Source organism: Podarcis vaucheri (genome assembly GCF_965113315.1).
Source record: "Podarcis vaucheri genome assembly, chromosome: 17".
In the NCBI taxonomy this organism is placed as follows: Eukaryota; Metazoa; Chordata; class Lepidosauria; order Squamata; family Lacertidae; genus Podarcis; species Podarcis vaucheri.
The window spans coordinates 42,918,612-42,946,242 of NC_138755.1; the positions used below are offsets into that span (position 1 = coordinate 42,918,612).

A 27,631-nucleotide genomic window follows, 5' to 3' on the forward strand; every position below is an offset into this window, starting at 1 on the left:
AGGCTTCTCTTACAGCTTTACTCTGCCCTAGAAGGGATGGTAGCTCTTTCCTCACAGACAATAATGAACAAGAAAGTAAAAGGAACAATTTCCTGTTCGTTCCAAACAGTTTAATCTAAGGCAGAGAAAATAAGAAAACAGACTGTCCAAATGAGGCGTCTTAAATGCTTACACTATAAATGAGATAATTTGATTAAAAATAACAGTTTAAAAAGGAGGAATCCCCTAAAACTACAGTAGCTTTTACCTATCTCTTGCTTACCTTTCATCTTTCCTGCCAGCTCATATATTTTCCTTGGATGGTCAGAGCGATTCCCCAGAGCTGTGAACAAGCCTCCTCTTCCCCAACGGCCCGAGTCATCTGAAGCAGAGAGTTAGATGATACTATTTTAAAGGGAGGGAAAAGGTCCATGAGACTGAAATTCATATAGATCAGCTTCCAATGGTTCGTAGGAGATCCATTCTTAGAATGGAACAACTAACATGACAAAGTCTGAGAGCACTTCCAAGCTACAAATCTGGCCTTCAAGGCAATTCAAGACCTTCTGATATTAATCTGTTTTTAGAGATTGCCTTGGCAAATGTAAATGCATTAATCCTGTATGGCTTAGTGATGGTAAGGAGTTATGGCTCTGTAGCTGAATTATAAACCTCTTCATTGGGTGCTTTAATGTGGAAGAGTGATCCAAACCCTGATGGAAGAATGGTGCCACTCCCCCAGACAAGTAATGATCAACAGCAATAAAATACCTCCTGTAATGTACTTGCTACCGACTAACAGATTTTTAGCAACTCTGACTTCAGCCACTCAAGCCATAAGTGACCAGCAGTTGCTTAAAGACGTGTGCTATGCATTTAGACCATGGATAAAGAACCAGTATCCCTCCAGATGTTCTTGGATCCACCTCCCATCAGCCAAAAGAAGGGTGGCTAATGGTCAGAGACGATGGGAACTGTGATCCAGCACACCTGAAAGACCCTATGCTCTGCATCCTTGATTTAGACTGTGCCACCTGAACGTTTCTGGAGGTCACTAATGCAGCAAAAATGAATTTGGATGGGAAAATCCAGGGCAGCCTGGGGGTGGTATATGATGCTAAATGAAACATACTCACTTACAGGCCACCTTGTTTTAAGAAAAGGTACTTTATAGTGGCAGAACAAGATGTACAAATCCCAGGCTGGGAATCAGAGGGCTTCATATCCTTCAAGTATTTCTCTTAAATGATTTACAGAGTTGTGTACAGAGTGCAAATAGTCAACTGATTAGAAATTTGTTGGCCAAGGCTAAATTGTTGTTAGCAACAGTCAGAAGAGTTTTTAAAAGAGGCAGCAGAGAGGTGCAGAGAAGTTTGATGGTACATGACTGTGAATGAATTAAGCGCTCCTCTCCTATTTCATGCTGGAAGACTTAATGCCAAACTAATGTCTTCAAAGACTGAGTGAAGTTCTTGGCATTCTGGAACAGACAGTATTCACAAGAAAACTTACGGACACCAGTTCTCTCCTTAACTATTTGACTTTTACTCATCATTTGACATTCGATTATACGAGCAAGTATATTATTTTCATGCTTTGTGCAGCCAATTGAGTTTAATGACCTCTCTATATACCAGCCTTGCTTTAAACCGCTTGGCTTGTTGCTGCAAGTGAATGGCCTGCCAGAAGAGAGGAAGAGACTCCTGCATTTCTGTGTTGCAGAAACCAAGCAGGTTGCTGGCAGAGGTATGGAGCGCTTCATCCCTTCTTTACCAATTCACTGCATTTCTATATTAAATGAGCAGGGGACAAAGCTCCCCACTGCATGACAAAACCAAGAGGACCGTGGCAGAGAGAAAGAACACTCCTTCCTTCTACCATCAGCCTGCTGTGTTCTTGCTAAAGGAAAGAGCACTCCAGAAATTCCACATCAGACTGAATTTCTATCTCCTGTGCCTTTCATGCATCCTAGAATCTGCAGAGACTCAATACCAGACCAGGACACTAGGGCCATATTCACATCATACATTTAAGCACTGTGTTATCATAGCCATGACTTCTCTCAAAGAATCATAGGAAGTGCAGGGAGTTATTAGGAGATCCTTAGTGCCTCTCAGAGACCTACATTTCCCAGGGTGGTGTAGCAGTCAATCCCTCCTCACAGGGGACTCTGGGAACTGTAGCTCTGGGAGTGGAATAGGGGTCTCCTAACAACTCTCAGCAGGGGCGCAGGTGGTGCTGTGGTCTAAACCACTGAACCTGGGGCTTGCCTATCAGAAGGTGGGCAGTTCGAATCCCTCCAACGGGGTGAGCTCCCGTTGCTCTGTCCCAGCTCCTGCCAACCTTGCAGTTCAAAAGCACGTCAAAGTGCAAGTAGATAAATAGGTACCGCTCTGGTGGGAAGGCAAATGGCGTTTCCATGTGCTGCTCTGGCTTCGCCAGAAGTGGCTTAGTCATGCTGGCCACATGACCCAGAAAAACTGTCTGCGGACAATGCCGGCTCCCTTGGCCAGTAAAGCAAGATGAGCACCGCAACCCTAGAGTCTTTCGCGACTGGACTTAACTGTCAGGAGTCTTTTACCTTTACCTTTTTAAGAACTCTCAGCACCCTTAATACCCTACAGCTCCAAGCCATGACTGTTTAAAGCAGTATCATAGTGCTTCAAATGTGTGGTGTGAATGTGACCTAAGAGGACGCTATGGCTTGTGAATAAAAAACGAGGTCTCTTCTAGCAAAGTCTGCTCCACCTACCTACACAATGCACAATGATGGCATCCTCTTCTCCTGCAGAGGGGTGGGTAACATCACCTATAACATACTTGATGGAGCTCAGGTCAGGGTCTGCGTACTCCAAATCTGCACCCATCCCACTTTCTAAATCTCTTTCGATCTCCTCTTCGCTGCTCTCTTCTGACTCCAGGCCGTAAGACCTGTAGTGATTTGCTTCCCACCAGGCCATCCTGAATTTAAAAAGAAGAAGAAGAAGAAGCATGCATCAGGTTGTTAAGAGAGGTTTCCCATGTTTTGTATTAGCAATACACCGCCTATTTTACTGTAAACTCAATAATAATAATGACAATAATAATACAGCATAAATGGTCAACTGAGTTCCTGCCCAGGGATAATATATGAAGGAAAGGGTTATCAATGGCTTCTAGCCATGATGTCCATGCTCTGCTTCCTCAGTTGTAGGCAGCAATGCTTCCAAATACAGTGGTACCTTGGTTTAAGAACAGCTTACCGTATTTTTCGCAGTATAGGACGCACTTTTCCCCCTCCAAAAATGAAGGGGAAATGTGTGTGTGTCCTATGGGGCGAATGCAGGCTTTCGCTGATGCCTGGAGAGCGAGAGGCGTCGGTGTGTCCTGCAGCCCGGACCACGGGGTGCCCTCCGGAGGACGCCCCGTGCTTTGTGCAGGTGTCCGCAAGCTTTGTGAGCGGGAGTTCCTGCTGGGCTCGCAAGGCTTGCGGGCGGCAGCCTGTTCTGTGGGCTGGGGTCAGGGGAAGCTCGGGCTTCCCCCACCCCAGCCCGGCGGCTGGGGGGGATAATTTATTTTTATTCATTTCCCCCCCAAAAAACGAGGTGCGTCCTATGGGCCAGTGCGTCCTATAAAGCGAAAAATACGGTAGTTTATGAACAACTTGGATTAAGAATGCTGCAAACCCAGAAGTAGGTGTTTTGGTTTGTGAACTTTCCTTGGAAGCAGAACATGTTTCACTTCCTGTTGAGTGTATTCCATTTGTAAATTGAGTCCCCCGCTGCTATGGGAAAGCACGCCTTGGTTTAAGAATGGACTTCCGGAATGGATTAAGTTCATAAACCAAGGTACCATGGGAGGGGAGAGAGCTCTTGGGCTCGTCTTCTGCTGGCTGGTTTCCCATATACATCTGGTTGGCCACTGTGAGAATAGGATGCTGGAAACAAGTAATAAGTGTTGGAAATGTAAAGAAAAGGAAGGAACTTTTTATCATATGTGATGGGAATGGAAAAAAGTGAAAAACTTCTGGGAAATGATATATAATGAGATGAAAAAGATGTTGAAATATACATTTATTAAAAAAAACCAGAAGCATTTTTACTTGGCATTGTAGGGGATGATATTAATAGACAGGATTGTAAGTTGTTTTTATATGCAATGGCGGCAGCAAGAATATTATTGGCACAAAAATGGAAGCAAGAAGAATTACCGGCGGAAAAAAAATGACAAATGAAATTAATGGACCATGAAGAATTAGATAAATTAACAGGAAGGATTCGAAACCTGCGGGACCAGATTCTTAGAAGACTGGAGTAAATATTTGAACTATTTGAAAAGCAACTGTAATAAACAGATTACGTTAGTAGGATTGCAGGAAGTTCTGTAAGGAGGACTATTCGAAACATTGCAAGAAAGACTATGATGAGAATTATTAGTTAAGGGCAATTAAAAGTAATAGAGAAATTAAGAAATACAGGACAAGTGATAGAGAATGGAAAATCTTCAGAAGTTGTTGACGGAAGTCTAAAATATAGTATAAGAAAAAAAGTTATGTTAAATGATTGTTGGAAATGATATGTTTAAAAAACCCTATATGTATGTATGTATGTATGTGTGTGTATATATATATATATATATAGCGCAGGATGCTGGACTCGATGGGCCACTATGTTCTTATGAGGCCTGGGGCCTGCTCTGGCAGTCTTCTCGGAGTCAGGCTATTTGAGAAGGCAGCCCAAAGTGACACAACGGCTAAACATTTTCATGCGTCAACAGGTACCGCAAGTTGAAAATAACATTGAACTGGGAACTTGCTAACTTTTAGCAGTAAGTCTTAAAATTTGAACAAAAGTGCCAGGGCGTTTTTGACATTTGTCAGGAAATATCACAGCCAAATGCCTTCAGTAAATATTCGGAATGTCATTCTTATTTCCATCAAGTTACAGTGCTGAAAAGAAAACAGCCTAGACCAAATGAAATTTTTCAACACACATATGCTTTTGTCTGGCCCCTCAAAGCAGCTTGTCTCAAAGTTGAGCCACATATTGAGTAAAAGCAAAGAAGTTAGAAAGAAATACTATTTTCTGGCTTCACAAAACGGAAAATAGCAGATAGTGTTAAAGAAAGAAAAATTGTGCAGCTCCACAGCAGTCAATGGATCAACAGCCCGTTTTAGAGTTGAAACTCATTCAGATGCTTTTTCTGTATTTTTCACAACCTAAGACGTCATAGCCTATGGATACACCTACAAAAATAATATAAATATCAATGACGTTTTACAGCTGAAATAAATCTTCCTCATTACACACAGTCTGTATCTGCACTGGCTTTGAATTTGCTTTTTCTATGAGATCTGCCCCCCCGCCCCCGCGCCTAAATTGTTAAATTGCTTTGAGATTATTTATAGGAAGCAATTTGTACATGGAATTGAATAAAAAATAAAACTGCAGTAGCAAGTAGAACTGTGAAGCATCTTGACTGCTGGTGCTGCTGCGGTGAGATCACTGGCAACAGAGACAACCTTACTTCTTCTGGTGCTCAGCTTCCGCCTTCTTCTGCTTCTTCTCTTCCCTGAGCCTAGCCCTCTCTGCTGCTGCCTCCTGCCACTTCTTCTGCCGAGCCGCCAGTTCCTCTGGGCTCAATTTACGCCGCTTCTTGCTGGGTCCTGGCTGAATGCCCGTGACAAGAACCTGGAAAAGGAAAAGATATTCATGGGCTGCAACAGTTTTTTCTATCTCAAGCTACTTTCATGTCCTCCTGCATCCACCACAGGAAGGCACCCTTTAGTCAGTTTTCCAGGGACTCTCAACCAGCGTGACCAAGCCCGTTTCAGTGCCCCGATTGGCCCTGAAGCCAGACTGAAATATGAATTCAGATAATCGGTGGCACTTCTTGGGCTTGCCAACTGGAAGGTTGGCAGTTCGAATCCCTGCAACCGAGTAAATTCCTGTTGCTCTGTCCCAGCTCCTGCCAACCTAGCAGTTTGAAAGCATGCCAGTGCAAGTAGATAAATAGGTACTACTGTGGCGTGAAAGTGAACGGCGTTTCCATGCGCTCTGGTTTCCGTCGTGGTGTTCCATTATGCCAGAAGCGGTTTAGTCATGCTGCCCACATGACCTGAAAAGCTGTCTGTGGACAAGTGCTGGCTCCCTCAGCCTGAAAGCGAGATGAGCACTTCAACCGCATAGTTGCCTTTGACTGGACTTAACTGCCCAGGGGTCCTTTACCTTTTTTTTTACCTTCTCCTCCAAGCATGCCTGAAGCTGGATTGCCACCCACCCAAAATGTTCGCAATGTCCTTACATTTGCTTTATTTCGGAGAGCTCTTCCTTCCTGACCTCCATCTTCAAGAAGACATTTCTGAAGACCCAGCAGAAGATCGAAGGCCTTCTGGTCTTCGTGGCTAGGTTCCTTTGAGTAGTCTTTGCCTTCATATAGGTACATGTGGCCTTAAAACAGCAAGCATCTCAAAATGAGCCACCAACATTACAGCAGATTTTTTTGTTTTAAGATAAGGTTGAGCATCGCAATGCTCTTTATAAAAAGTTGCCTCCTTTGTTTAGTGAGCTCTGACAGTTCCAACAATATAGTCATACCTCGAGTTAAATGTGTTTCAGGTTGAGTGCGTTTGACTTGCGCTCCATGGCAACCCGGAAGTAACGGAGCGCATTACTTCCGGGTTTCGCCGCTCGCGCAGATGCTCAAAATGACCTCATGCGCATGCGTGGAAGCGGCGAAATGTGACCCGCACATGCACAGACAAGCCGTTGCGTCTTATGTTCCATTCGGGATGCGAACGAGGCTCCGGAACAGATCCCGTTCACATCCCAAGGTACCACTGTACCTACTATCAGACTACCTGGCTATAGAATTCCCACCCATGCCCTTAAAAGAAATTGTGGATTAACACCAACATAAATGATCGATTTATAAAAAATTGCATTAGAGAAACTTAAGTGAACGGTTTTGGACAAAATACAAAATCAAATTATAAAGTAACTGCCATTCTGTTCAATAGTTCCACTCAGAAAGAAAACCACTGTGAAATTCTTTACAAAAGGGTCAATGAGTTAAGTCTACGGTGATTGTTTTCTGCAGTTGGGGTATTTTAGCTGATGTTTCATCAACTTCCCTATCACACAAAGGTCCGATAAAAAATAGGATATATTCTATTTGACCAATTAATAAATCCAAATTTAAAAAAGGAATTCTAATTAAGCAAATGAAGACTAGGACTCCGATACCCAGCATCTCCTCTAAACCTTATTTTTCAATTAACTATGTTTGCTTATTCTCGTATCTGCCTAGTTTGCATTGGGATGTCATAGGCATAGGCCATATCCCAGCACCACCACTAAAGGTGAGTAAAGCTGAACTTGCCTTTCCCCCTATAGCTTCAGACACCCTTCTCCCAACCTAGCTCAAATACTGGAAGAGACACTGCTGGGATATAAAGGCGCTTCAAGCTACAGAGCTGCCTTGTATCACTTTCACACCCATGCACAGCTTTTGCTGCAAAAAGTAGACTCACAAACCCTATTTTATATGTGAATGGGCTGATCCGTTATCAGCAAATATGGCTGCTCCCATCAGATCTGTCTCCTGTAAAAACACATTGGCTATTGGATGCAACACAACTTCAGTGAAGCAAACTTCAAAGGATGAATACTGACAGAAGGCCAGCTTTCTTGGATCAAAGCAAATGTCATAATCTAGCCAAGAATGGCCAGACAGATGCCTCCAAGGAAACTCAGAAGAAAGGCATGGAGGGAACAGCCCTCTCTTGCACTTGTACGCCCCATCTGCGCCAGAAGTCTACTGCCTTTTCGATTTGAAAGCCCCATTCAGCTACATCTTGGCAGCTCTATCCTCTATTAATTGTCTCTAACCCTCTCATCAAAGCCAAGGCAGAACAACCCACACTTAATTTACTACAGTTCTGCTTCCAAACCAACTTCTGAACGGAAACAAGGTTCTAAGGGGATGTATTTTAATATTCTTTTGTTTTTGTTTATAAAATATTTATTGCAATTTTCTTTAAAGAACAAACAAACCACCAAACATATAAAATACCATCACCACAGAAAAATCAGAGTAAGATTAAGAAAGGTAGACAAAGAATAGATGAAAAATAGATATAAAATACAGCTATTAGACAATCGTATTTTCATGATCTTAAGACTTCCTCGCATCTCCCTTCTCTGCGTTCTCAGTTCGTGTATTTTAATATTCTTTTGGAAGCCGCCCAGAGTGGCTGGGGAAGCCCAGTCAGATGGGCGGGGTATAAATAATAATTATTATTATTATTATTATTATTATTATTATTATTATTATTATTATTATTGAGTCTGAAGTTTTGGAAAGGAAAGTTTACAGTGAAAGCAGTGAGGAGCAGGCAGAACTATCTTTCTTAAGCAGAGGCCAATGGTTGGCTGTTTGGAAAAAACGAGAAGGGTGAACGAGTAGGGCTAGGGTTTAGAAACAAATATCAGTTTTCAAACTGAGGCCAATTCTGACCCCTACAGCTCTAAAAAAAAACCCCAATATATTTGTGTTGGAGCCATCAACATACTTTCTGCATTTTGCTCTTCATTTTCTACATTTCCCTCTGCGGTCGACAGGACAGTTTCCATCAGCCATAATCCTTCTCTTGTCTCCCCAAGGATACTTCCCAGGTCCACATCACAGATGGTGCTTCCACCCAACGACAACAGTTTGTCCAAGCCAAATTTCAGGACTTCGCTCAGCTTTCAAAAAACGAAAAGAAAAATGGAGGCTAAAAGGCATCCCTATCACCCTCTCTAACGCTTCCAGAGTGCTGCTCCTATCGGTATATTAGGAAGATATAGGAGCTTGTACATGCGTGAAGAAGATCCTGTTGATCAAATTCCCATTATACTTGTGTATGAACTGCTTTGAGAGCCAACACAACAGAAGCCTTTTTCATAGCGATAAAGCAATCATCATGAAAGAAGCAGCAGATTCAGACATAAAGCTGAGGATTGCATCACCTTTGCCTTGCTGTTTTGCTTTGAGTTCAAAGATGAAATCCTACAACAGCAAAGGAAGGCATTTTTATAAAACAACTGTGCTTTATTGTGTCATACGGCTTTGTTGGTCTGGAAGTGAAAATAAAGTGAGGATAAGGGAGGGGAGAATTTCCTGGGAATTTACTTCCTATAGATTCTAGTTTTCTAGGCGTTTGGGCTGAACTTCAGAATTTCACAGAAAAACTGAATTCCAACCTGGATTAGCCTCACAAAGGAAAGTTTATGATTTCAGTAAGCTGCTAATGATACAACATGATTTGAGCCTTTCCATAAATTTAAAAAACAACAGCACAAAACCACAGCTTTCCTCTCCAGCCTGAAATTGTCCTGGATTCCCCGATCCAACACAAGCAGTGCTAAATCTCTTTGTTGCATTCCACAACTTTTTAATAAAAGTAGGGCTGGCTTTGCTCAGCAGTTTAGATTGCTATTCAGAGACACATTAGGCCCCTCTTTTACCTGGATATCTGCTTCCACCTGTGATTTCTGCGTTCCAAGCGCAAACTGACCCCCTTCGATAATGGTGCTGGTTAGCTGGAGCTTTGATGCTGCTCGCCGGTAGATTATTTCTTCCACAGTGTCTCTCCCAATCAAACGAATAATTTTTACAGGCCTTGCAGAACACAGGGGTGGGGGGTGGGGAAAGCATTTAAAGATGATGGTTCGCATTAGATCACAACCTATGCAATAATTAAGGAGACCAAAAAAACACAACAAGAAATTTCAGGAACAGCAATCGTTCACAAATCATTCACAAAACTTTCCAGGAGGCAGGGTGCGTATGTGAGCTGATGCCTTTTATGCTGGAGTGGCAACCCGTAGAGTCACAGATCTGGAGGAGTCTTTGTAGGTATTTGGGGGGGGGGGTATGGTCAGGGACTTGGATGCAGTTTTACTGGGAAGAGCTGCATCAATGTAACGCAGCAGGATGGGTGGAACATATCCTTAGGGAGAGAAGAAGCAAAGCACAGAAAAGATTTGTCCTCACTTGTTCTGGCCGATTCTGTGGGCTCTTGCTGCTGCTTGTAGGTCATTTTGTGGGTTAAAGTCGCTGTCAACAAAAACAACTGTGTCTGCTGCCGTAAGATTCATGCCAACCCCACCTTGGGAAATAAAGGAGGGTGACATTGGAGTTTTCATAACAGAAATAGCATTGCAAATGAAATACACGTTTTCCCTCTTTACAGCCCCAAAGTAAATGGTGACTAGAGAGAGAAACTGTTAGTTAATTTGACTGACTGCATGGAACAGTATTTTGATAAAACAGTATATTGAGCAGTGCTTTTTTTCTGGGGTACACATACCATTTAACATTTTGTGAATCTAAGTTTGGCCTCATTGAGGGGCAGTATTTCAATATGAGAAGGAAAATGAGAGTACCCCTACACATATTTTTTAAAGGAAAAAAGCACTGATATTAAGTATATCTGCATTTCATTTAATTAGATCAGTGTTTCCCAAACTTGGGTCTCCAGCTGGTTTTGGACTACAACTCCCACCATCCCTAGCTAGCAGGACCAGTGGTCATGGGTGATGGGAGTTGTAGTCCAACAACAGATGGTGACCCAAGTTTGGGAAACACTGATTTAGATGAATAAACCATGTAACCCCAAAGGGAAGGTAAACAATTTTTTAAAATAAGCATATTGTTACATAGAATTACATTAAAATACCATTTCGAAAGCCTTCTGACCCAATGGACCCTCTCATCCTTGCTGCATATAAATGCAGCTGACCCATCTGTGGAGTCATGGATGTGTTCCTCTCATGTGTAGCTTACACCTCAGTTTTTGCTCAACTTCTCAAAACCTGTGTGGTAGATTAACCAGAGAAAACACCCAGAATCATCCAGTGAGCTTCACAGTTCAGCTGGGACTTGAATCTGAATTTCTCTGGTCCACTACACCATACTGAGAGAACCAGGGTAAATTTGAATTTTACTGTATTTCACCTTGCTAGTCTTTGTTGAGCTGCAATATGTGCTTTAAGAGCTAGAGACTACGATTTAAAAAAAATATGAAATTAAGTGTTTGCGTAGGAAGGAAACAACAGATGCATTGAAGACTGGCTCTGACAACAGGCGTAATGCTAAAGTCTAGCACAGAACCAGTACAACTGGACTTGAATTTACATAAAAAATTCTGCTTGACCTCCTTGGCTTATTTGGATAAGCCAAGTTGCACTCAGTTCAAGGCGTTTTGTGTGCATCTCTATTCGCCATCTGGGAAGGCGGCAAAGGGATCCTGCCTTTTTGTAATGTTTGCCTTACCTGCCCTCGTGCTCAGGAGGAAGACAAAAATGGGCTGCTGGCCAAAATTCTTAATGGCAAGGTGCCTCTCTTCACCTCGAACAGATCCATCCAGGCGCTCGTAGCTGTAACCTTTTCGGTTAAAAGAAGAATTAAATGGATTAATCACAGCCATTCAAAAAACTTCTGTGCTTGTTGCCCTTTAGAATCTTTATCCTGCACTGTCCCCTATCCACATCTCAATTTTCTTTCTCCACAGTCCTCTCTTTGCTGTCCCCTTTTACTCTCCCCTTCCTGTACTAGTTTTTCAAGATACACAGACACATCTTAGGCCCCATCTGCGTTATACATTTTAACCTTTTCTTTGCGGCCCTTCTCCATACCCAGAATCAGGATCAGACACATCAAGAAACAGAGGCATTTACCTCTGTAATCCATATAGTCTTGCAGGATATCCAGCATCTGTGTCATTTGGGAAAACAGCAAAACACGATGACCACTGGAATGAGAAAGGAAGGGAAGGCTCTGACTTCAGCTCAGCTTTCTGTGTAGTGTAACAAAGCTTGCCTCAACCAAGGAAGATTTAGACTGCAACCTAATGTGCTCTGATTTGAGAATAGGTTAACAAAAAGAGGGATTGGGTTGCCATTGTGGAAATGCAGGAAGAGTCCAACCTCACTGCTCAATTTGCAATTGCAGAGGTGACACCAGAAGGCCACACTCAAGCCACACAAAATCCAAACACTGTAATTTGTTTCAAAGCAGGTTTTAAAAACCTGCTTGAAGATTTGCAACACTGAGGCTGTACACACCTCCTAGGCGAAGGAATTCCACAATTCTGGAGGCCACCACCAAATGGCCCCTGTCTCTCATGCCTACCAACTGAATAACTTTATAGGCAGGCTGTCAACACCTGTGAATTGTGCAGGTAAAGGTGGTCCTTTGCTGATTTCTGGAAAGTAAAAGTTCAGTAGTGAAACACATACCCTACATATAAGAAAGACAGAAGTTTATCCAACAAGCTCAGCTTCCCACTGGCTTCAATGAGATGATCCCCAATGATATAAGGTTCTGGTTCAACACCTGAAATGGAAAGACATTTTAGCAAGAAACTTCTCTGTTAACACTGCAGACTATAGACTACTAACCACAAAAGGATTGCATCTGAATATGTACTTCAAGGCAGAGCAAATAATTGTCCTGCTGTTCCCAAACACTCTTAAATATACTTTTAGAGGGAAATGGAAGTCTTTTCCTGATCAAGCCCTTTGCAATAGGACCGTTAGAATAGCGTAATCTCGGCACACAGAAGCATCTCAGTTCCCCACAACCCAGTAAGGAGAGGTAAAAACTGCACTTGCCCCATCACTAAGCTGCATAAATAGACTTTGCATCTGTTGATGTGCAGCATGCAAAAAATAGCTTTTCGCTACAAACAGCTAGCAAAGAAAACTATAGTACATAAAAAAAATCACTGAAATACACTATATTAAAGCCAGCAGCAGAATCCCCAGGTAAACTCACATGATAGAGATAGTTTCTTGGCTAGGCAATCCAGCAAGGAAGATGGGAGTTCTGTAAATCACAGCAACTCCACTCCCTCTTATGCCTCCATCACTCCATAACAAGGATGTGCAGGAAACTTACAAGTTGCAAGTTGTATATATTACAGACGAAAGTCCTAGGGTGAGAAGCAGCCCTTAAGTTGCACGCTGGGTCTGCACCAATGGGCAAACCTTCTCAGTTGTGCAGAACAGACAGCAAACCAACTGCTTCGACAGCAGCACCAGCAGCGATGGTCCTGGGCGTCCTTCTTACCATTGAACAGATACGGATGAGCTACACATTTCCGGAGTTGAACTAACACATTCTGGAGCTTTGCTTTCTTCCCCGATTCATTTTCAAATGCATCTAAAATATAGAACAAAGTGTGGGTGTTTTTTAAAAAATAAATAAAAATGTTGTATTCAGTCAGTTAAAGCAGTGATTAACTAGCGAGTTTATTTTCCATTCAAGCCAGAAGTTTGATTACTGCCGTTCCACAAATTCAATATTTAAATCACTTAGGTGCTTGCTGAGAGTGGAGTACCGTACTTTTCTGTCTATAAGATGCCCCCATATATAAGACACCTCTATTTTGGGGGGCTCAAATTTAAGAAAATGAGCAATTTTTTGGGTGGCGGCGGGGAAAGATCACTCACCCAACTGGCAAACACTAACCATCGCAAGCAATGCAAGCCAAACTGCCAAAGCGGCAGCCAATCCAAAGCATCCACTAATAACCCGCCCATTTGACAAAGCAGCCACCAATCCAAAGCAGCCTTTTACGCATCCACAAATAACCCACCCGACTGACAAAGCAGCAGCCAATCTAAAGCAGCCCTTGCAGCAGACACCATTCACTCACCCAATTGCTAGATCCTGCTTGCGGAGGCAACCAATCGCCCGCCCCCTCCTCTGCACTACCCTCCCATTTTTTACTTTATTTTGGAGTAAAAAAAACCCCTAGTCTAATACACAGAAAAGTACGGTAACTTGTAACTGAAAAAACATTGTGTGGTTATGTTCGCTGTTTGTAACATTTAACAAAAATAGTAAACACAGTAATGAAATGGCAACAGAGGGCTCTTCTATACTTTTGCCTGTCCTGCCACTTTCCCCAGGAAAAATCTGCTCTTTATATAATAATAATTTATTATTTATACCCCGCCCATCTGGCTGGGCTTCCCCAGCAACTCTGGGAGGCTTCCAACAAAATATTAAAATACAGTAACATCAAACATTAAAAGCTTTCCTAAACAGGGCTGCCTTCAGATGTCTTTTAAAAGTCTGGTAGTTGTTGTTTTCTTTGACATATGGTGGGAGGGCGTTCCACAGGGCGGGTGCCAGTACCGAGAAGGCCCTCTGCCTGGTTCCCTGCAACTTGGTTTTACTGCTGAACTGGAGCAAATGTCAGTTGGGTTCTCTGCGGACTGCTACGATTCAGCAGGTTTTCCCAGAGAAAGAAGCAGACAAAGGGAAAGCCGCTCAGATCCGTCCCTGGAAATCACAGGAAAAGCACTCAGACCCAAGCTTTTTAGGCACACGACAAGCGGAAGTGTAAAAAACCAGAGGCCTTCCTCTTGGGCATTGTTGGCCAATTGGTGTCAAAGAAGGACAGAACTTTCTTTATGTATGCTACAACAGCAGCAAGAATACTTATCGCAAAGTATTGGAAGACACAAGATCTACCCACTCTGGAAGAATGGCAGATGAAAGTGATGGACTATATGACACTGGCCGAGATGACTGGCAGAATCCGTGATCAGGGGAAAGAGACGGCGGAAGAAGAATGGAAGAAATTTAAAATTTATCTCAAGGACTACTATAAACTTGATGAATGCTAGAATGTCGAGGTTTTCAGAAGGAAAGGGTTACAGTGATATAAGATTAGATCAAAGAAAAGATTAAGATGACAGAGGTTGGAAAGAAATACTTAGAAGTTGCTAAAAAATTATGGACATCGGGATGCAGAAAGGGGGGGTATGGGGGAGTCCCGGAAAAGAGGTTTATGAAAAAATGTTATGAAACTATACGTGTTTGTATGTCTTTTTATGTGTTTGTTTGTCTTATAAAAAAAACTTTGTAAAACCAATAAAAAATTTTATAAAAAAAAAAATGCCAGCGGAAGTGTAGATGGACCCCCAACGTCTCTGCCTCCCAGGCGCCCATAAAACCACCACGCTCACTTCATTCCGATTCCAAAGTTTTCCCCTTGCCCAATTACCTAGGTCTTTCATCAAAACAGCCTTGTAAAACTTTCTCTGCAAGGCTGACATCCCGTGGTAGAGAACTACCTCCTCTTTCTTGGGGAGTTCGGCTGCCACATCAGCCTTCACTCTTCTGAGCAAGAAGGGCTGCAAGAGACTGTGCAGTTCTTTGGCTATACGGGAGAGAAACACAGATATAGCCCTAGATTTTAAACATGAAGTGGGGGGCAGGAAGACCTGAAGGGGGCGGGTTTCTATGTCCATAAAGCTGAATGCTATGTGACATATTTGAGTACCACAGGCATCTATTGCCTGATGCTCATAATTTTACCATGTGACTCAACTCAGTACATATTTTAATTTTTTATTTCTTAAAAAACAAAGAGAAGAAGCTTTCTCGTCCTCCATAGCATACCATGGAAATCTTGGCTGTAAAGCCAAAGGACTTTTTGCCTAAATGCAGACTCTACACAATCCCATTTAAAGAAAACCTTCATCTCAGTTGCCAACATTCTGCAGGTAATAGCCGACATCCAGTTATCACATTTGTACTTGCCTACTTTGCTTTCCTCTTCAATTCCATGATAATAGTGAACAAATTCTTCCACCAGCTCCTTGGGGAATGTAGCTGGTTCAATGAACGCAAGCAGGGCATATAACTCTTGGAGGCTGTTCTGAATGGGAGTGCCCGTCAGCAGGAGGTTGAAGTCCGTTGTAAACTAAAAGAGATCCAGAATATGTACAGTTCAGGTACGACTGGGATAAGGTAGGGAGGTAAGGCAGCGTCGTGATTTGGTTCCCCCTGCGACTGCATTTCTTGCTCAGGTTGAACAGAGAATTTGCTAGCGACGACAGCTGCACAGGTGTCATTAGCCCAGAGATGGAAAGAAGATAAAGTCCCTACCAGAGAAGAATGGCAAATTAAACTGTTGGACTATGCCAAAATGGCAAAACTGACCAGAAAGCTCAGGAACCAAGAAGACCAAACTTTAACAAAGAATGGGAATATCTTGGAGACCACTGTAAGCAGATGAAAACACTAACAGGATTGCAATAACGCTTGTAATGTGGCAAGTACTATGTATTATCTAATGGTATTATCTAATGGAAGTTATATTATATACGGACTACTGAAAAAGATGCAGTAGAAAAGTTTTGACAATAGGACCCATGGAGGGGAAGGTGGGAAGTCCAGAGATTTGGATAATCTTTTAACTGTTGATGTGTATAGTGGTACTGTTATAATTTTATATTTGTAAAATCAAATAAAAAATATTTTAAAAAGACCAAGACTTGTCCGCTTATGAATGCCTCTGGAAGAAATTTGAGGCCTTTTTACTAGAGTTAGTTTTAGGAATAAGGCAAGGACGGTGTGCAGTTTTAGTCTTGACATGCTTTACTTCGCTACATTTGCTAATTTTCTCTATCCATTTAATTTTTATTAAATTTTCTGTTTTACAATTTAGAGTATTCATTTAAACAATCTTAAAATTCCAATGACTTCCTTTCTTCTCTTTCCATGGTTCATTCTGCGTAACAAAAATCCCTGCATATTTTACATAAAATAAACTAAACTACATAAACTATTCAGTATTCCATTACAGTGGTGCCTCGCAAGACGAAATTAATTCGTTCTGCGAGTTTTTTCGTCTAGCGAATTTTTCGTCTTGCGAAGCACGAAATCCCATAGGAATGCATTGAAATTCAATTAATGCGTTCCTATGGTCAAAAAAAGTCCAAACAAAGCCAAATTTGGTACAACAAGAGTTTATTAAGTGCTCTTTAAAGTCACACATACTGTAAAGAGCATTTCAAAAATTGAAGGAACAATAAATTAAGTTTCTAAACATGACAGAAAAACATTTAAAAATCAACAAAGTGTACAGTACATTTTCGAAGACTCTGGGGGACAACTCGAAGAAGGTTCCTCTTCCACTCTTTGCTTCTTGCTGAAGAACCCCCTCCTCAACTGTTCCCCCAGCCGCCCACCACACAGAAATTCAAATCCAGATTTTTTTTTAAAAAAAACAGCAGAGTGGCCCAATGGTCACAGAAAATCATAAAAATGCAGGGGGGGGGGGAAACACACAAACTTCCAGATTCTTGCAAACCCCTCCTCAGATGTTCCCCTAGCCACCCACCACACAGAAATTCAAATCCAGAATTTTTTTAAAAAAACAGCAGAGTGGCCCAATGGTCACAGAAAATCATAAAAATGCAGAAAAAAACCACACAAGCTTCCAGATTCTTGCAAACCCCTCCCCAACACCAAGTCCTTGAATTCCAAACACCCCAACCCAAAATCCAACACCCCCCAAAAAAGTTTTAGAAGTTTAACTTACCAAATGGCTGCAAAAGAAGTTTTGGAAAAGCTTCAAAAATCACCAAAGTCTTCAAAAACCTCAAAAAAGGCTACCACACCGCATTCTATGAGTTGCTCCTCGAAGTCAAGTCGCAACTGTATTAACGGTGTTAAGAAAAAGGAAACAAACTTGCAAGACGTTTTCGTTTTTCGTCTTGCAAAGCAAGCCCATAGGGAAATTCGTCTTGCGAAGCAGCTCAAAAAACGCAAAACCCTTTCGTCTAGTGAGTTTTTTGTCTTGCGAGGCATTCGTCTTGCGGGGCACCACTGTATTACATCCATCAAAACTTATTTACACTGTTGAATTTATCTTAATGCTGTCAACATTTTCAAGCACATTTTCTAATCCTTACCTTTTCTCTGCTTTTAGAATGTATCATTATTTGGTTAAAGACAAGGAGTTTATGCAGGCTTCCTGTGGTGCCATGCTTTCCAGGCTCAGGTCTGGGATTTAAAGCTCCATGTTTAAGTGGGGTGTTGGTGTGGTTTTGACCTAGTGCTCTCCCCCAGAAAACCCACGTTTTACCGCTCAAGTAATGGCAATCCAAGGAAAACCCAATTGTTGTTTGCTCTGATTCAGTGGTAAAATGTGGGCTTAGCTGAAGAAAGTGGCAAAAGAAGAGGAAAATGCTCAGACACTGAGTTATAATCCCAGATTATATGTGCCTGGAAAGCACAGCGCAACAGGGAGTCTGCATGAGCCCGAGGAAAAGCCAAGCCACCTAACAAAACAAAAACTCACTGTAGAAGATCTTTATCTATCTGAGCTCAAGTCAGAAGGCTGTGACAAGACATATGTGCTTTCCTTCTTTACAAAGACCAGGACTGTAGTTTTCTTTACCTCAGAGAGCACTTTATGAAGTAGTGAATCCTGATTCTTCAGTCTGTGAGCTTCGTCCACAACAAGGCAAGCCCAGCTGAAACTGAACACGGGGAAGAGAAGTTAGAGGAACCACAACCACCAGGGGCAACGCAAGACATTTGTCCTGTTTCCTTACTCATGAGCTACTGGGTTATATTACATACTATGGTTCCTTTCTTCTTCCGCCCAGATTTCCGCATACAAACTTACACAAAAAAGAACTCCACTATTGCATCAACTGGTTTTTTTAAATCCATATGCCAGTGCTTGCAGGCACAGAAAGCTGTCAGTCTGATTAAGATATGAACTCTTTCAAGAGCACTTTGAACAGAGTTTTAAAAGCCTACACAGAGCAGAAGGTTAAACCAGAAAGGGCAGTAGCGACTCAAAATTAATTTCCTCTGGCTGAAGGGAAACATTGAGATTATCCTCACAAGAGTGCTATTGTGCTATCTTGTGAAAAACAACCATTAGCCGACACCTGCCATTTACAAGGGCATATGTACTTAATTATTAAATTTTTAAACATTAGAATATTTTGAAACCTAAAAGTGCCATTTATTTTCTGATGTGCTACATCTGCTGAAATTTTAAAAAGAAAAACAAACAAACTCATCTTACTGTTTCCAGAACATCTGTTTCTCTTTGTACTCAAAATATTAGCTGCTGTTATTATTCAGCAGCTAATATTGCTGGAGGTTTTAAAAGATTAAAGTCCTGTTATTTGAAAAATTACAGCAAAATTCTGCTTAACTGATTAGGAAAACAACTCATTAGATAAAGACACAGTCACATGGAGGCTTAATTAAAAAAATGACACCCCCCCCAATAAATACATTTTCTATGAGAAAAAAAGGCTTTTAGGCATCACCTCCATTTCAGCATCAACCTATATGTAAGGTTTAGATTAATTAAATCCTGACAGAGTAGACCGTTTGCATCAGAATGCAAATTTGGTGGGGGAGCAAAAGAATTGCTCTTTCTGTCTTTTTTGCTTCTGCTGCTGTTGCCAACATGTTCCCAAACTCTGCTTCCAGTGAGAACTGCTACTGGTTTTCCTTCCCTAGCTGAATCAAATAAGTACAGTGGTGCCTCGCAAGACGAAATTAATTCGTTCCGCAAGTTTTTTCTTCTTGCGAGTTTTTCGTCTTGCGAAGCACGGTTTCCCATAGGAATGCATTGAAAATCAATTAATGCATTCCTAGGGAAACTGCTTGCCAGGCTGGCGGTGCGGAGAAGGGCTTTTCTCCCCAGCGCAAGCCTTCAGGACAGGTACGGGAACAGAGGGGAAGGGGTGCAGCGCTTCTCCTCTGTTCCCGGGGCGTGCGGTGGGAGGAGGGTTTTTCCTCCCCACCGCCAACATTCAGAACAGCATTCTGAATGTTGGCGGTGGGAAGGAAAACCCTCCTCCCACCGCAAGTCTTCAGGACAGCCATCCGAAGGCTGGCGCGGGGAGAGGGGCTTTCCGCCCCACCGCCAGCCTTCGGAGGAGGTCCGAGGACAGTGGGGAAGACGCGCTGCGCTTCCCCGCTGTCCCGGAGATTTCCCTATGGGCTTTCGTCTAGCGAAGGAAGCCCATAGGGAAATTCGTTTTGCGAAGCGCCTCCAAAACGGAAAACCCTTTCGTCTAGCGGGTTTTCCGTCTTGCGAGGCGTTCGTCTTGCGGGGCACCACTGTACCACACAAAAAGGTGCTGTTCTTTGGAAGCACAAGCCTCATGAAACTTAAACATATAGAAAAGTTTCACACAGACTTAGGCAGTTATTTAACTTGCCCAGTAATCCCACAATCTGGGCCCATGAGTTTTACACAAGATTAATTTGTAATGAAATTGTGGGCTTGGACAGGAGAGAGCTAATGAAGTACGAATAACTTTGAATGTTTCCTAATAGCCAGTAGGCCAAGTCACACCTTGCCTATACTGAAAGAGTCAGGCTATTCAAGTGATGTGCTTCCATGGGAATTAAATGGTAGACAATTTTTTTCCTGATGAAGGAATGTTCTGAAAGGGGACTCCTCTGCCCCCTTGATAAGAATGAGATGGGCAATTTTCTGTGGAGAGAAACCACAGTTTGAGACAGAGACTAAGAAAGCATCAGAGACAAACCTTTAACCCCAGCCGCTAAAAGCTAGTGCAAGGAGAAATGTGACCAATCTCTGAACCCCATATGTAATGGGGAAGTTATTTTGCCCTCGGTAGAAATGTTCTCACCGTTTCAGAAATGCTGCGTCTCTGAGGCACACCTGCAATCAAGCATAAGAAAGGTGCCGGTCACTTAACTGCTGCAGAACTGTAATAATGGAGGCTCAGAAAGATATTGTAGCTGGAGAAGAAACAAGTGAATTAAAGAGTGGATCCTGCTCTCCCTCACCCCTTGCTAGAGCTTCCAGACAGAAGTGTGCTGCTCCATTTTTGCATCTCATGTCCGCTTCCCAAAACGCAGCATCTATATGATGCTGTCTAGGGCTGGAAGATATCCGATTCTCAACTTTGTGATACATCAACAGCTTAACATTGCGATATACTGATATATCACAAGTGTCTAAAATAAGGATGGAGCTATGTAGAGGCACTGGCTGGCTTCCCAGTTCTCCTCACATTATGATTTTGATCGAAGACAAGAGTGTAGTATCCACTGGGGACAAAGTTCAGTGCTCCAGCAGATCGATATTTAATCTAAGTGAGGAGCTACCCCAAACAAAGACAAATGCAATACCATAGAGAAGTGGGAGAGGTGGGAGAGGGACGACGTAGAGGCGGTGGCCTGATGCAGACCTCCAAAATATTAACAGAAAAACAGGTGCTTTGTATGTTCTGTACCCCTAGACGATGCTAAGTACCTCATACGTAGTCAGCAGAATGTGGAAATCATGATTTGATTTGAAGTCCTGCTGTAGCTCAGTTCTTTCTTCCTTGTTTCCTGAATACGTCACGAGGGAAAGACTTGGAGAAAATCTGTTATAATAATAATAATATTGAGGAAATACAGGGAATACAGTGCTCTAATCAGAATCTATTAACATATGAAGCTGATTTATCTAGCCCGACAGCCTTCAGTCTCAGATGGGGTCTTCTCTATGCACAATGTGGTCTTTGTCCTAATTGACAACCATATGTCAGGAGTGCTCTGATGGTGTTTCCTGCTTGGCAGGGGGTTGGACTCGATGGCCCTTGTGGTCTCTTCCAACTCTAGGATTCTATGATTCTAACAGAAGGCTTGAACATGGCATCTGTTATACATCTTGTGGGCTACTGTGAATGATAAAGGTGCCCAGTGTTCACATTTGAGGGCAGCTCTACATATCAGGATCAAGGGAGATGGTGGAAAGGCAGGAGCGGGTTAAATAAACAAACAACATTTTATTCTACTGCTTCCCAGTGCATAGAGCTGTCATGGGCAAGTTGCCCTTTTAAAAAATTACTATTTCAATTTGATGATGAAAAAAATGAGAAATACAACCGTTTATTTGCTACATGGTTGATGTATGGACTTTCTGCAGGCACTCACCATGGGACTTACAGGACTTTTCAATGAAGTTTAATGTTGGTAGGCCTCATTGCTTTGAGAAGCAGGGGCATGTGGTGAATTTTTCCATAGGGGACCTGTTAGGGCCAGAGGTGCCAGCTTGCAAGGGTGATGTGGAGGCCAACATCATGCAGGTCAGCAACTGTGCATCCCTCCCTAAGATGGGCAAAAGTTTCCCAGGTTTTGAGAAGGAGGCTCCAGGCTTTAATATTCTAATTTACCAGGAACATTTAGGGGGCTAGCCTAGTCCACTGACAGTGTGCCACCGTTGAGAAGATTATGAACATTTACAAAGTTTACCTTTCTAGTTCCTGCTTCCAGTTGTTTAACACAGACAGAGGGCAAAGGATCAAAAACGGCCTTTTATTAAGCTTCCCACTTAAGACAACAAGCAGAGAAATAGCCTGGAATACATGGGGGGGGGGAAATACATGGTGTCATTCACAGAAATGCAGTGCTTATAACCGCTCTTTTCCTACAATGATTAAACGGAAGGAGAGAATGAAAGACCTGGCAAGTCTTCCCAAGACCCATTTCATCGCCCAGGATGCAGCCCTGCCAGGTTCCATAGCAGCGTGTCAGCCAGTTTGCTCCTTCCATCTGATAGGGGCGTAGATGAATGCCTAAAAAGAGAGAACATGGCATAATACTGGTAAGGTTAACCCAGAGATCTGGGTACTGGGAGAATGGATGGATTGTGCATCTTGAAGAAATAAATTATCTTGGCATATCTATTATGCCTCAAGCTTAAATGTGCTTTATACAACTCTGTAGGGGCGTCAACTTGAATAAAATGTTGGGGAGGGGCAAGTAAGGCAAGCCCCGCCCCGCATAATCGATCACAAGACATGGCACACACATACCATTTGAATGGCACTGCCCATCAACTTGGGGAGGGGTAAATATTTTATTCGGGGAGCTAAAGGGACCTCAGCCCCTAGGAGTGGGCTCCAAAGATTGTGAGGTGCTCTGCACTATAAAAAGACAGAACAATACTCCCCCCCCCTCCAGACATGTGCAATCTGGCCAGAGCTGGGAAACATTTGAACCACTTAAGTGCAGCATCCCGCAGAATCATAGAATTGTAGAGTTTGAAGGGACCCCCCCCCCAGGTCATCCATCCTAACTCCCTGTGATGCAGGCTTCTCAACACATCCCCCCCCCCATCTTGAAAGCATATTGGGCCCTGCTTAGTTTTCCAAACGTGCTAGCAGTTTTCTTGCCGCACCCCTAGGAGCCACAAAATTTGCTCACTTAGGGTAGTGGTTTTCAACCAGTGTGCCATGGTGCCTTGAATGCTGGTTAGAGCCTGCGGGCAACATTGGCCTCTGTCCCTCTTTGCTTCCTTCCCTCCCTCCTCTGGTGCCTTCTCCTGTCTCTCTCCCCCAAAGACTTGCATCTGTTTATTGAAGCAGCCCTGGCTAAAAGCCTCAGTCTGGGAGGTACCTCTCTTTGGGGTGGGGTGGTGGGTCAGCTGAGAGACCAGGGGCAGCAGCAGCGGCTGCCCAGAGGACACCCGGGGGGGGGGGGAGGAGGCTAAGGGAGCACTCCCCAAGGAAGGGGTGTTTGAAAAAGGGTGAGAGGCTGTCAGCTCTGCAGGCAAAGGGTGACATAACTTTTTTTCAATTTTTTTATTTATACTTTTCAAGTTTAGACATTTCACTGATTTTATACATTTCGTTAATTTTACAAACATTTTGACATTTCAAAACTTCCTTCCTCCTCTTTCTGCGGTTATTTAAATTTGATTTTAATATCTTCTGCATACCCAAATTGAGGGTGGTGGTGACATAACCGGACTCTTGAGCCGCACAGGAGCTGCTTTAGGGAGCCGTGGAATCAAAAAGGTTGAAAAGCTCTGACTTAGGGGAAACTTGGTGCAGAGCAGCCAAGCCAACGATCCCACTCACCTGCCAGCCCCCATTGCCTCAAGTGTTGCTCTTCCACGCCTGGTCCCCCTTGGCTCTCTGTGCGCTTAGCGGAGACACTTTGGAAGAAGCGAGACATCACGGCCCGCTGCTGGTGGTGGTTGCGCGCTTGCAACAAAACCTCAAGCGGCACACAAGTCTCCGCCTCCCCTTCTCTGCACGAGCCCCGGGACCCAGCTTGTTTGCAAAGCGGCTCCCGGAAGGAAAGCAACAGAGAGGCTCGCGCCTATTGGCTCGTCGGAAGGAAACCCGCTTTGCGATTGGCTGCTGCTGCTGCATTCGCAACATAACCCAGGAACTGCATTTTGCAACGCGGTAGGCGAAAGTGCGGGGTCTGGGTTAAAGGCGGATCTGCACGGATCCTCATGGATCCTCCACTTTTAAAAAAATAACTCCAAGAAATCCAGTGTCAAATTACACCTGGAAGGCACGCCTACAGACTGGACTATAAAAAACGTGGATCCAACACTTTGCCGCGCTGCAGCACTACAAAAACATTGATCCGAAGCATGGATCCTCATGAATTCATATGAGTTTTATATTGAAACAAAATAAAAACACGATGATACTCTACACCACATTTTAGTCTGTAAGCAGAACCAAAAAAAAACCACGCATCCACTGTTTCATGGTGCCGCAATGGCGCAAAAACATGGTTAAAAAACACGGATCCTCATGATTTCTGCACTGGATCAGCCTGAAGTCACTATCAGATCAAATATCATGGCCATGGGCACAGCATGAACCACAAAAATCAGAGCGAGGAGCCCGAGACCCTCCTGGAAAGCGCCGTGGACTCTTCCGGTGTAGGCCAGCAGGGGGCGCCAGAGGACGAGGCGGAGCTTTGCCACAGGGGGACCACGTGGCCGCCGTTTGCTCAGCTCCAATGTGAAGCTCCTGTTGACTCCTGCAGGGGAAGGGCGGAGGGGTGAGGGACCCGAGGGTCATCGAGTCTGACCCCGGCGAGGATTGCGGATTGCCATCTGGTCTCAGCCGCTCTCGTTTTTACCTGTCCCCAATGGGCATCAGTAAATGTCATGATAAGAATGGTCAGGATGGTACTTCTTTACGCCGACCCTACCAGGTGGCTTAGTAGTCTGGAAATCAATAAATAATGATTATATGATACGATACACCCTGCAGTTTAGAAACGTATTATGTGATATTGATATGGAATTATGAGAACTGTGCCAGGTGGCATTTCCCCCACCACACTGGGGAAAAGGCCGAGTAGGTGGCTCTGCACCTGTTGGATTTCCGACCGCCTGTCTCGGCCATGCTGTACCAGGCGCGGAGCTCACAGGTTGAGGCTCAGGGTTGGGGAGTGGAGTCGGGTGGGGGCGGCAGGCAGCTTGGCTCGCTGCTCTGAGGTGCTCATGTACCAGCCTGAGAGGAGGTGGGGGGGCGCCAGTTCAAAGGGGTGCTCTAACCGCTAAGCAATGCTTCCCCTCCCTTCAAATGAAGCACATTTCTCCTGGTTGGTGCCCAGCGTGTGGTTGAAGGGGGGGGTCAGCGCTGCGTGCCCAGCCTCCGCCCCACCCTGGGCGCCACCTGTACGCAGACGTGCTGACGTCCTCCCAGCCGCAGGTGGTGCCTTCAAAGTCGCAGGCCAAGGCGGCGCCCGGCGGTGCCAGCCCATTCCGGTAGCCTGGAAGGAGAAGGAATCAGGCGCCCTGAGCAAGCTACAGTTCCCAGCATTCTGGGCACCAAGTGCCCTTAGGATACCCCTGTTCCCCCCATGAGCTACAGTTCCCAGAGTTCTCTAAGAAGAGAAATGGGCTTGGGAACTGTAGTTCTGTCTAGGGAATCGCAACCCTCAATGCCCAGAGGAAGCAATCATTTCCAGGGTGCTTTGGGGGACATTGTGGGAACTGTAGCTTGTTCAGTTTCCCAAGCAGACCCTCTCAGAGCTATAACTCCCAGTTTCCTTGGAAAGGCTGTGCAGAATAGTCTCCTTCCATAGGAAACTACAGTTCCCAGGGTGCTTTGAGGGATGCTAAGATGGGTTAAATCACTCTCTAAGAGGGGAATCGAGGCACGTCTCCCCGATTCCTTTGGCAACGCCAAAACTTAGTGCACTGGCTCTCGTCAGAGCAATCCCAGCGGTTGCAGGCGAAGTTGCAGGCGCTGGCGCTTGAGTTCCCATAGGCGCCCCAGCTAGGAAATGGAGGCCCAGCTTGGGGGGGGGGAGGTAGAAAGCGCCATTAAAAGGAGAGGAAGAGTGAGGGAGACCGGGAGCATCCTAGAACGGGAGAGATGGAAGGGTCTCAAGGGTCATCTAGTCCAACCCACTGCAAGGAAGCTCAGAGCTATAATTCCCAGGACTTTGGGAATTGAGAGAGTCTACTCCAACCCGCTAGGGGACACGGGTGGCGCTGTGGGTAAAAGCCTCAGCGCCTAGGGCTTGCTGATCGAAAGGTCGGCGGTTCGAATCCCCGCGGCGGGGTGCGCTCCCGCTGCTCGGTCCCAGCGCCTGCCAACCTAGCAGTTCGAAAGCACTCCCGGGTGCAAGTAGATAAATAGGTACCGCTTACCAGCGGGAAGGTAAACGGCGTTCCGTGTGCTGCGCTGGCTCGCCAGATGCAGCTTTGTCACGCTGGCCACGTGACCCGGAAGTGTCTCCGGACAGCGCTGGCCCCCGGCCTATAGATGTGAGATGGGCGCACAAACCCCAGAGTCTGTCAAGACTGGCCCGTTCGGGCAGGGGTACCTTTACCTTTACCTTTACTCCAACCCGCTGCTCAGAGCAATAATTCCAAGGACTTTGGAAACTGAGAGAGAGAAGAGAGAGAGGGACGGGATTTGCAGCCCCCGTCTCCCTTTGCCCCCCGGCTCACCCCAGCCCAGCAGGGCACCCCACAGCACCCACAGGTGTGCCATCCGCCCAGCAGGACTTCGCCCCCAACTTGCCTGCGAGCTGGCAGGGCGAGGCGGTCCAAAGGCTGGAGGGGCAGAGGCAGAAAGCAGGACTTTGGCCCCTGCACCCCAAAAGACGTGGGGCTCTCCTGGCCTCCCAGGTGCCTCTTCTGCTCTGGCAGAGCCTCCTGGGCCAGAGGCAGTCTACCTGGGCTGCTCCTGAGGGAGCTTGGAAGCAGCGCTCAGGGAAACGCTGCGAGGAGGAGGAGAATAAGGAGAAGCTAATAATGAGGATTATCATTAATAATAATAATAATAACAATGAGAAACCTTAATTATAAGATTTAAAAAATATAATACATATATATAATGTGATATAATTATATAATATATATAATATAATAACAACATGATTATAATAATATAACATAATTTAATTTAATATAATAACAAAGAGAAACCAGGCCTCTCAGGCACTGTTGGGACTTCTACCTGAGGGGATTTGGGGGGGCCCCTCCAGCCTTCCTTCTCCGCAGGGACCCCCAACGAGGCGCCCACCTCACGAGGGAGACCAGCGCCACCCAAGGGCCAGGCTAGGTCCCACTGCCCTCAACTAAAATGGCGGCGGTGGCGCGTCTCCCGCCCTTTCTTCCCCCCTCCGGTCCGTTTCCCTCTTTCCAGTCACGTCCAAATGGCCCCCCTAGGACCCCCTTGCTCAACGCACGCGCACAGCAGCCTCAGCAGCAACAAAAATCTCGGGAGCAATAGGTCGGCCTGTTCGTTGTTTTTGGCCAATCACAGGTCGGGTTGTGGGCGGGGCCCGCCGCTTGGCGCTTTTTCTCCTCAGTGTTTCCCACGCCGTTTAAGGGAAGGAAGCTGGTAAGTTTTGTCGTGTTTTTAATACTCTATTCTGTTGGGAGCCACGCACAGTGGGTGGGAAATAATATTAAATTATTATCATCATTAATTTTTATATTATTATTATTATTGTTATTAGAAAACGCTTAGGGAAGTTTGTAATTATTATGTTTTGTCGCGTTTTTAATATTGTGTTGGGAGCAGCACACAGTGGCTGGGGAAGGGCAATAAAT

At 44.4% G+C, this 27,631-nt stretch overlaps 1 protein-coding gene and 1 long non-coding RNA gene across 2 annotated transcripts in view; both read right to left on the bottom strand.

Annotated features, from left to right (window-relative positions):
• CHD1L (chromodomain helicase DNA binding protein 1 like) overlaps positions 1–24,099 on the bottom strand; it is a 28,221-nt gene extending 4,122 nt beyond the window's left edge. Inside the window, exons 1-19 of the mRNA XM_082205937.1 lie at positions 23,667–24,099; positions 22,267–22,379; positions 22,057–22,160; positions 21,071–21,185; positions 20,442–20,473; positions 18,209–18,290; positions 15,562–15,724; positions 15,023–15,178; positions 13,075–13,167; positions 12,243–12,339; positions 11,682–11,755; positions 11,278–11,388; positions 9,997–10,111; positions 9,468–9,621; positions 8,531–8,705; positions 6,262–6,407; positions 5,485–5,648; positions 2,732–2,940; positions 263–361 (exon numbers count right to left, since the gene is read on the bottom strand). Of these exons, the coding sequence (XP_082062063.1) occupies positions 263–361; positions 2,732–2,940; positions 5,485–5,648; positions 6,262–6,407; positions 8,531–8,705; positions 9,468–9,621; positions 9,997–10,111; positions 11,278–11,388; positions 11,682–11,755; positions 12,243–12,339; positions 13,075–13,167; positions 15,023–15,178; positions 15,562–15,724; positions 18,209–18,290; positions 20,442–20,473; positions 21,071–21,185; positions 22,057–22,160; positions 22,267–22,379; positions 23,667–23,763 (2,299 nt within the window). The 5' untranslated portion in view covers positions 23,764–24,099. The remainder of the gene's footprint in view (positions 1–262; positions 362–2,731; positions 2,941–5,484; positions 5,649–6,261; positions 6,408–8,530; positions 8,706–9,467; positions 9,622–9,996; positions 10,112–11,277; positions 11,389–11,681; positions 11,756–12,242; positions 12,340–13,074; positions 13,168–15,022; positions 15,179–15,561; positions 15,725–18,208; positions 18,291–20,441; positions 20,474–21,070; positions 21,186–22,056; positions 22,161–22,266; positions 22,380–23,666) is intronic.
• A 1,530-nt stretch (positions 24,100–25,629) lies between these two features.
• On the bottom strand, positions 25,630–27,224 carry LOC309522580. Its single transcript, XR_014215139.1, has 3 exons — positions 27,099–27,224; positions 26,522–26,793; positions 25,630–25,860 (listed from the first exon to the last, which is right to left on the bottom strand). It is a non-coding gene; the product is annotated as an uncharacterized lncRNA (long non-coding RNA).
• Positions 27,225–27,631: the final 407 nt, after the last annotated feature.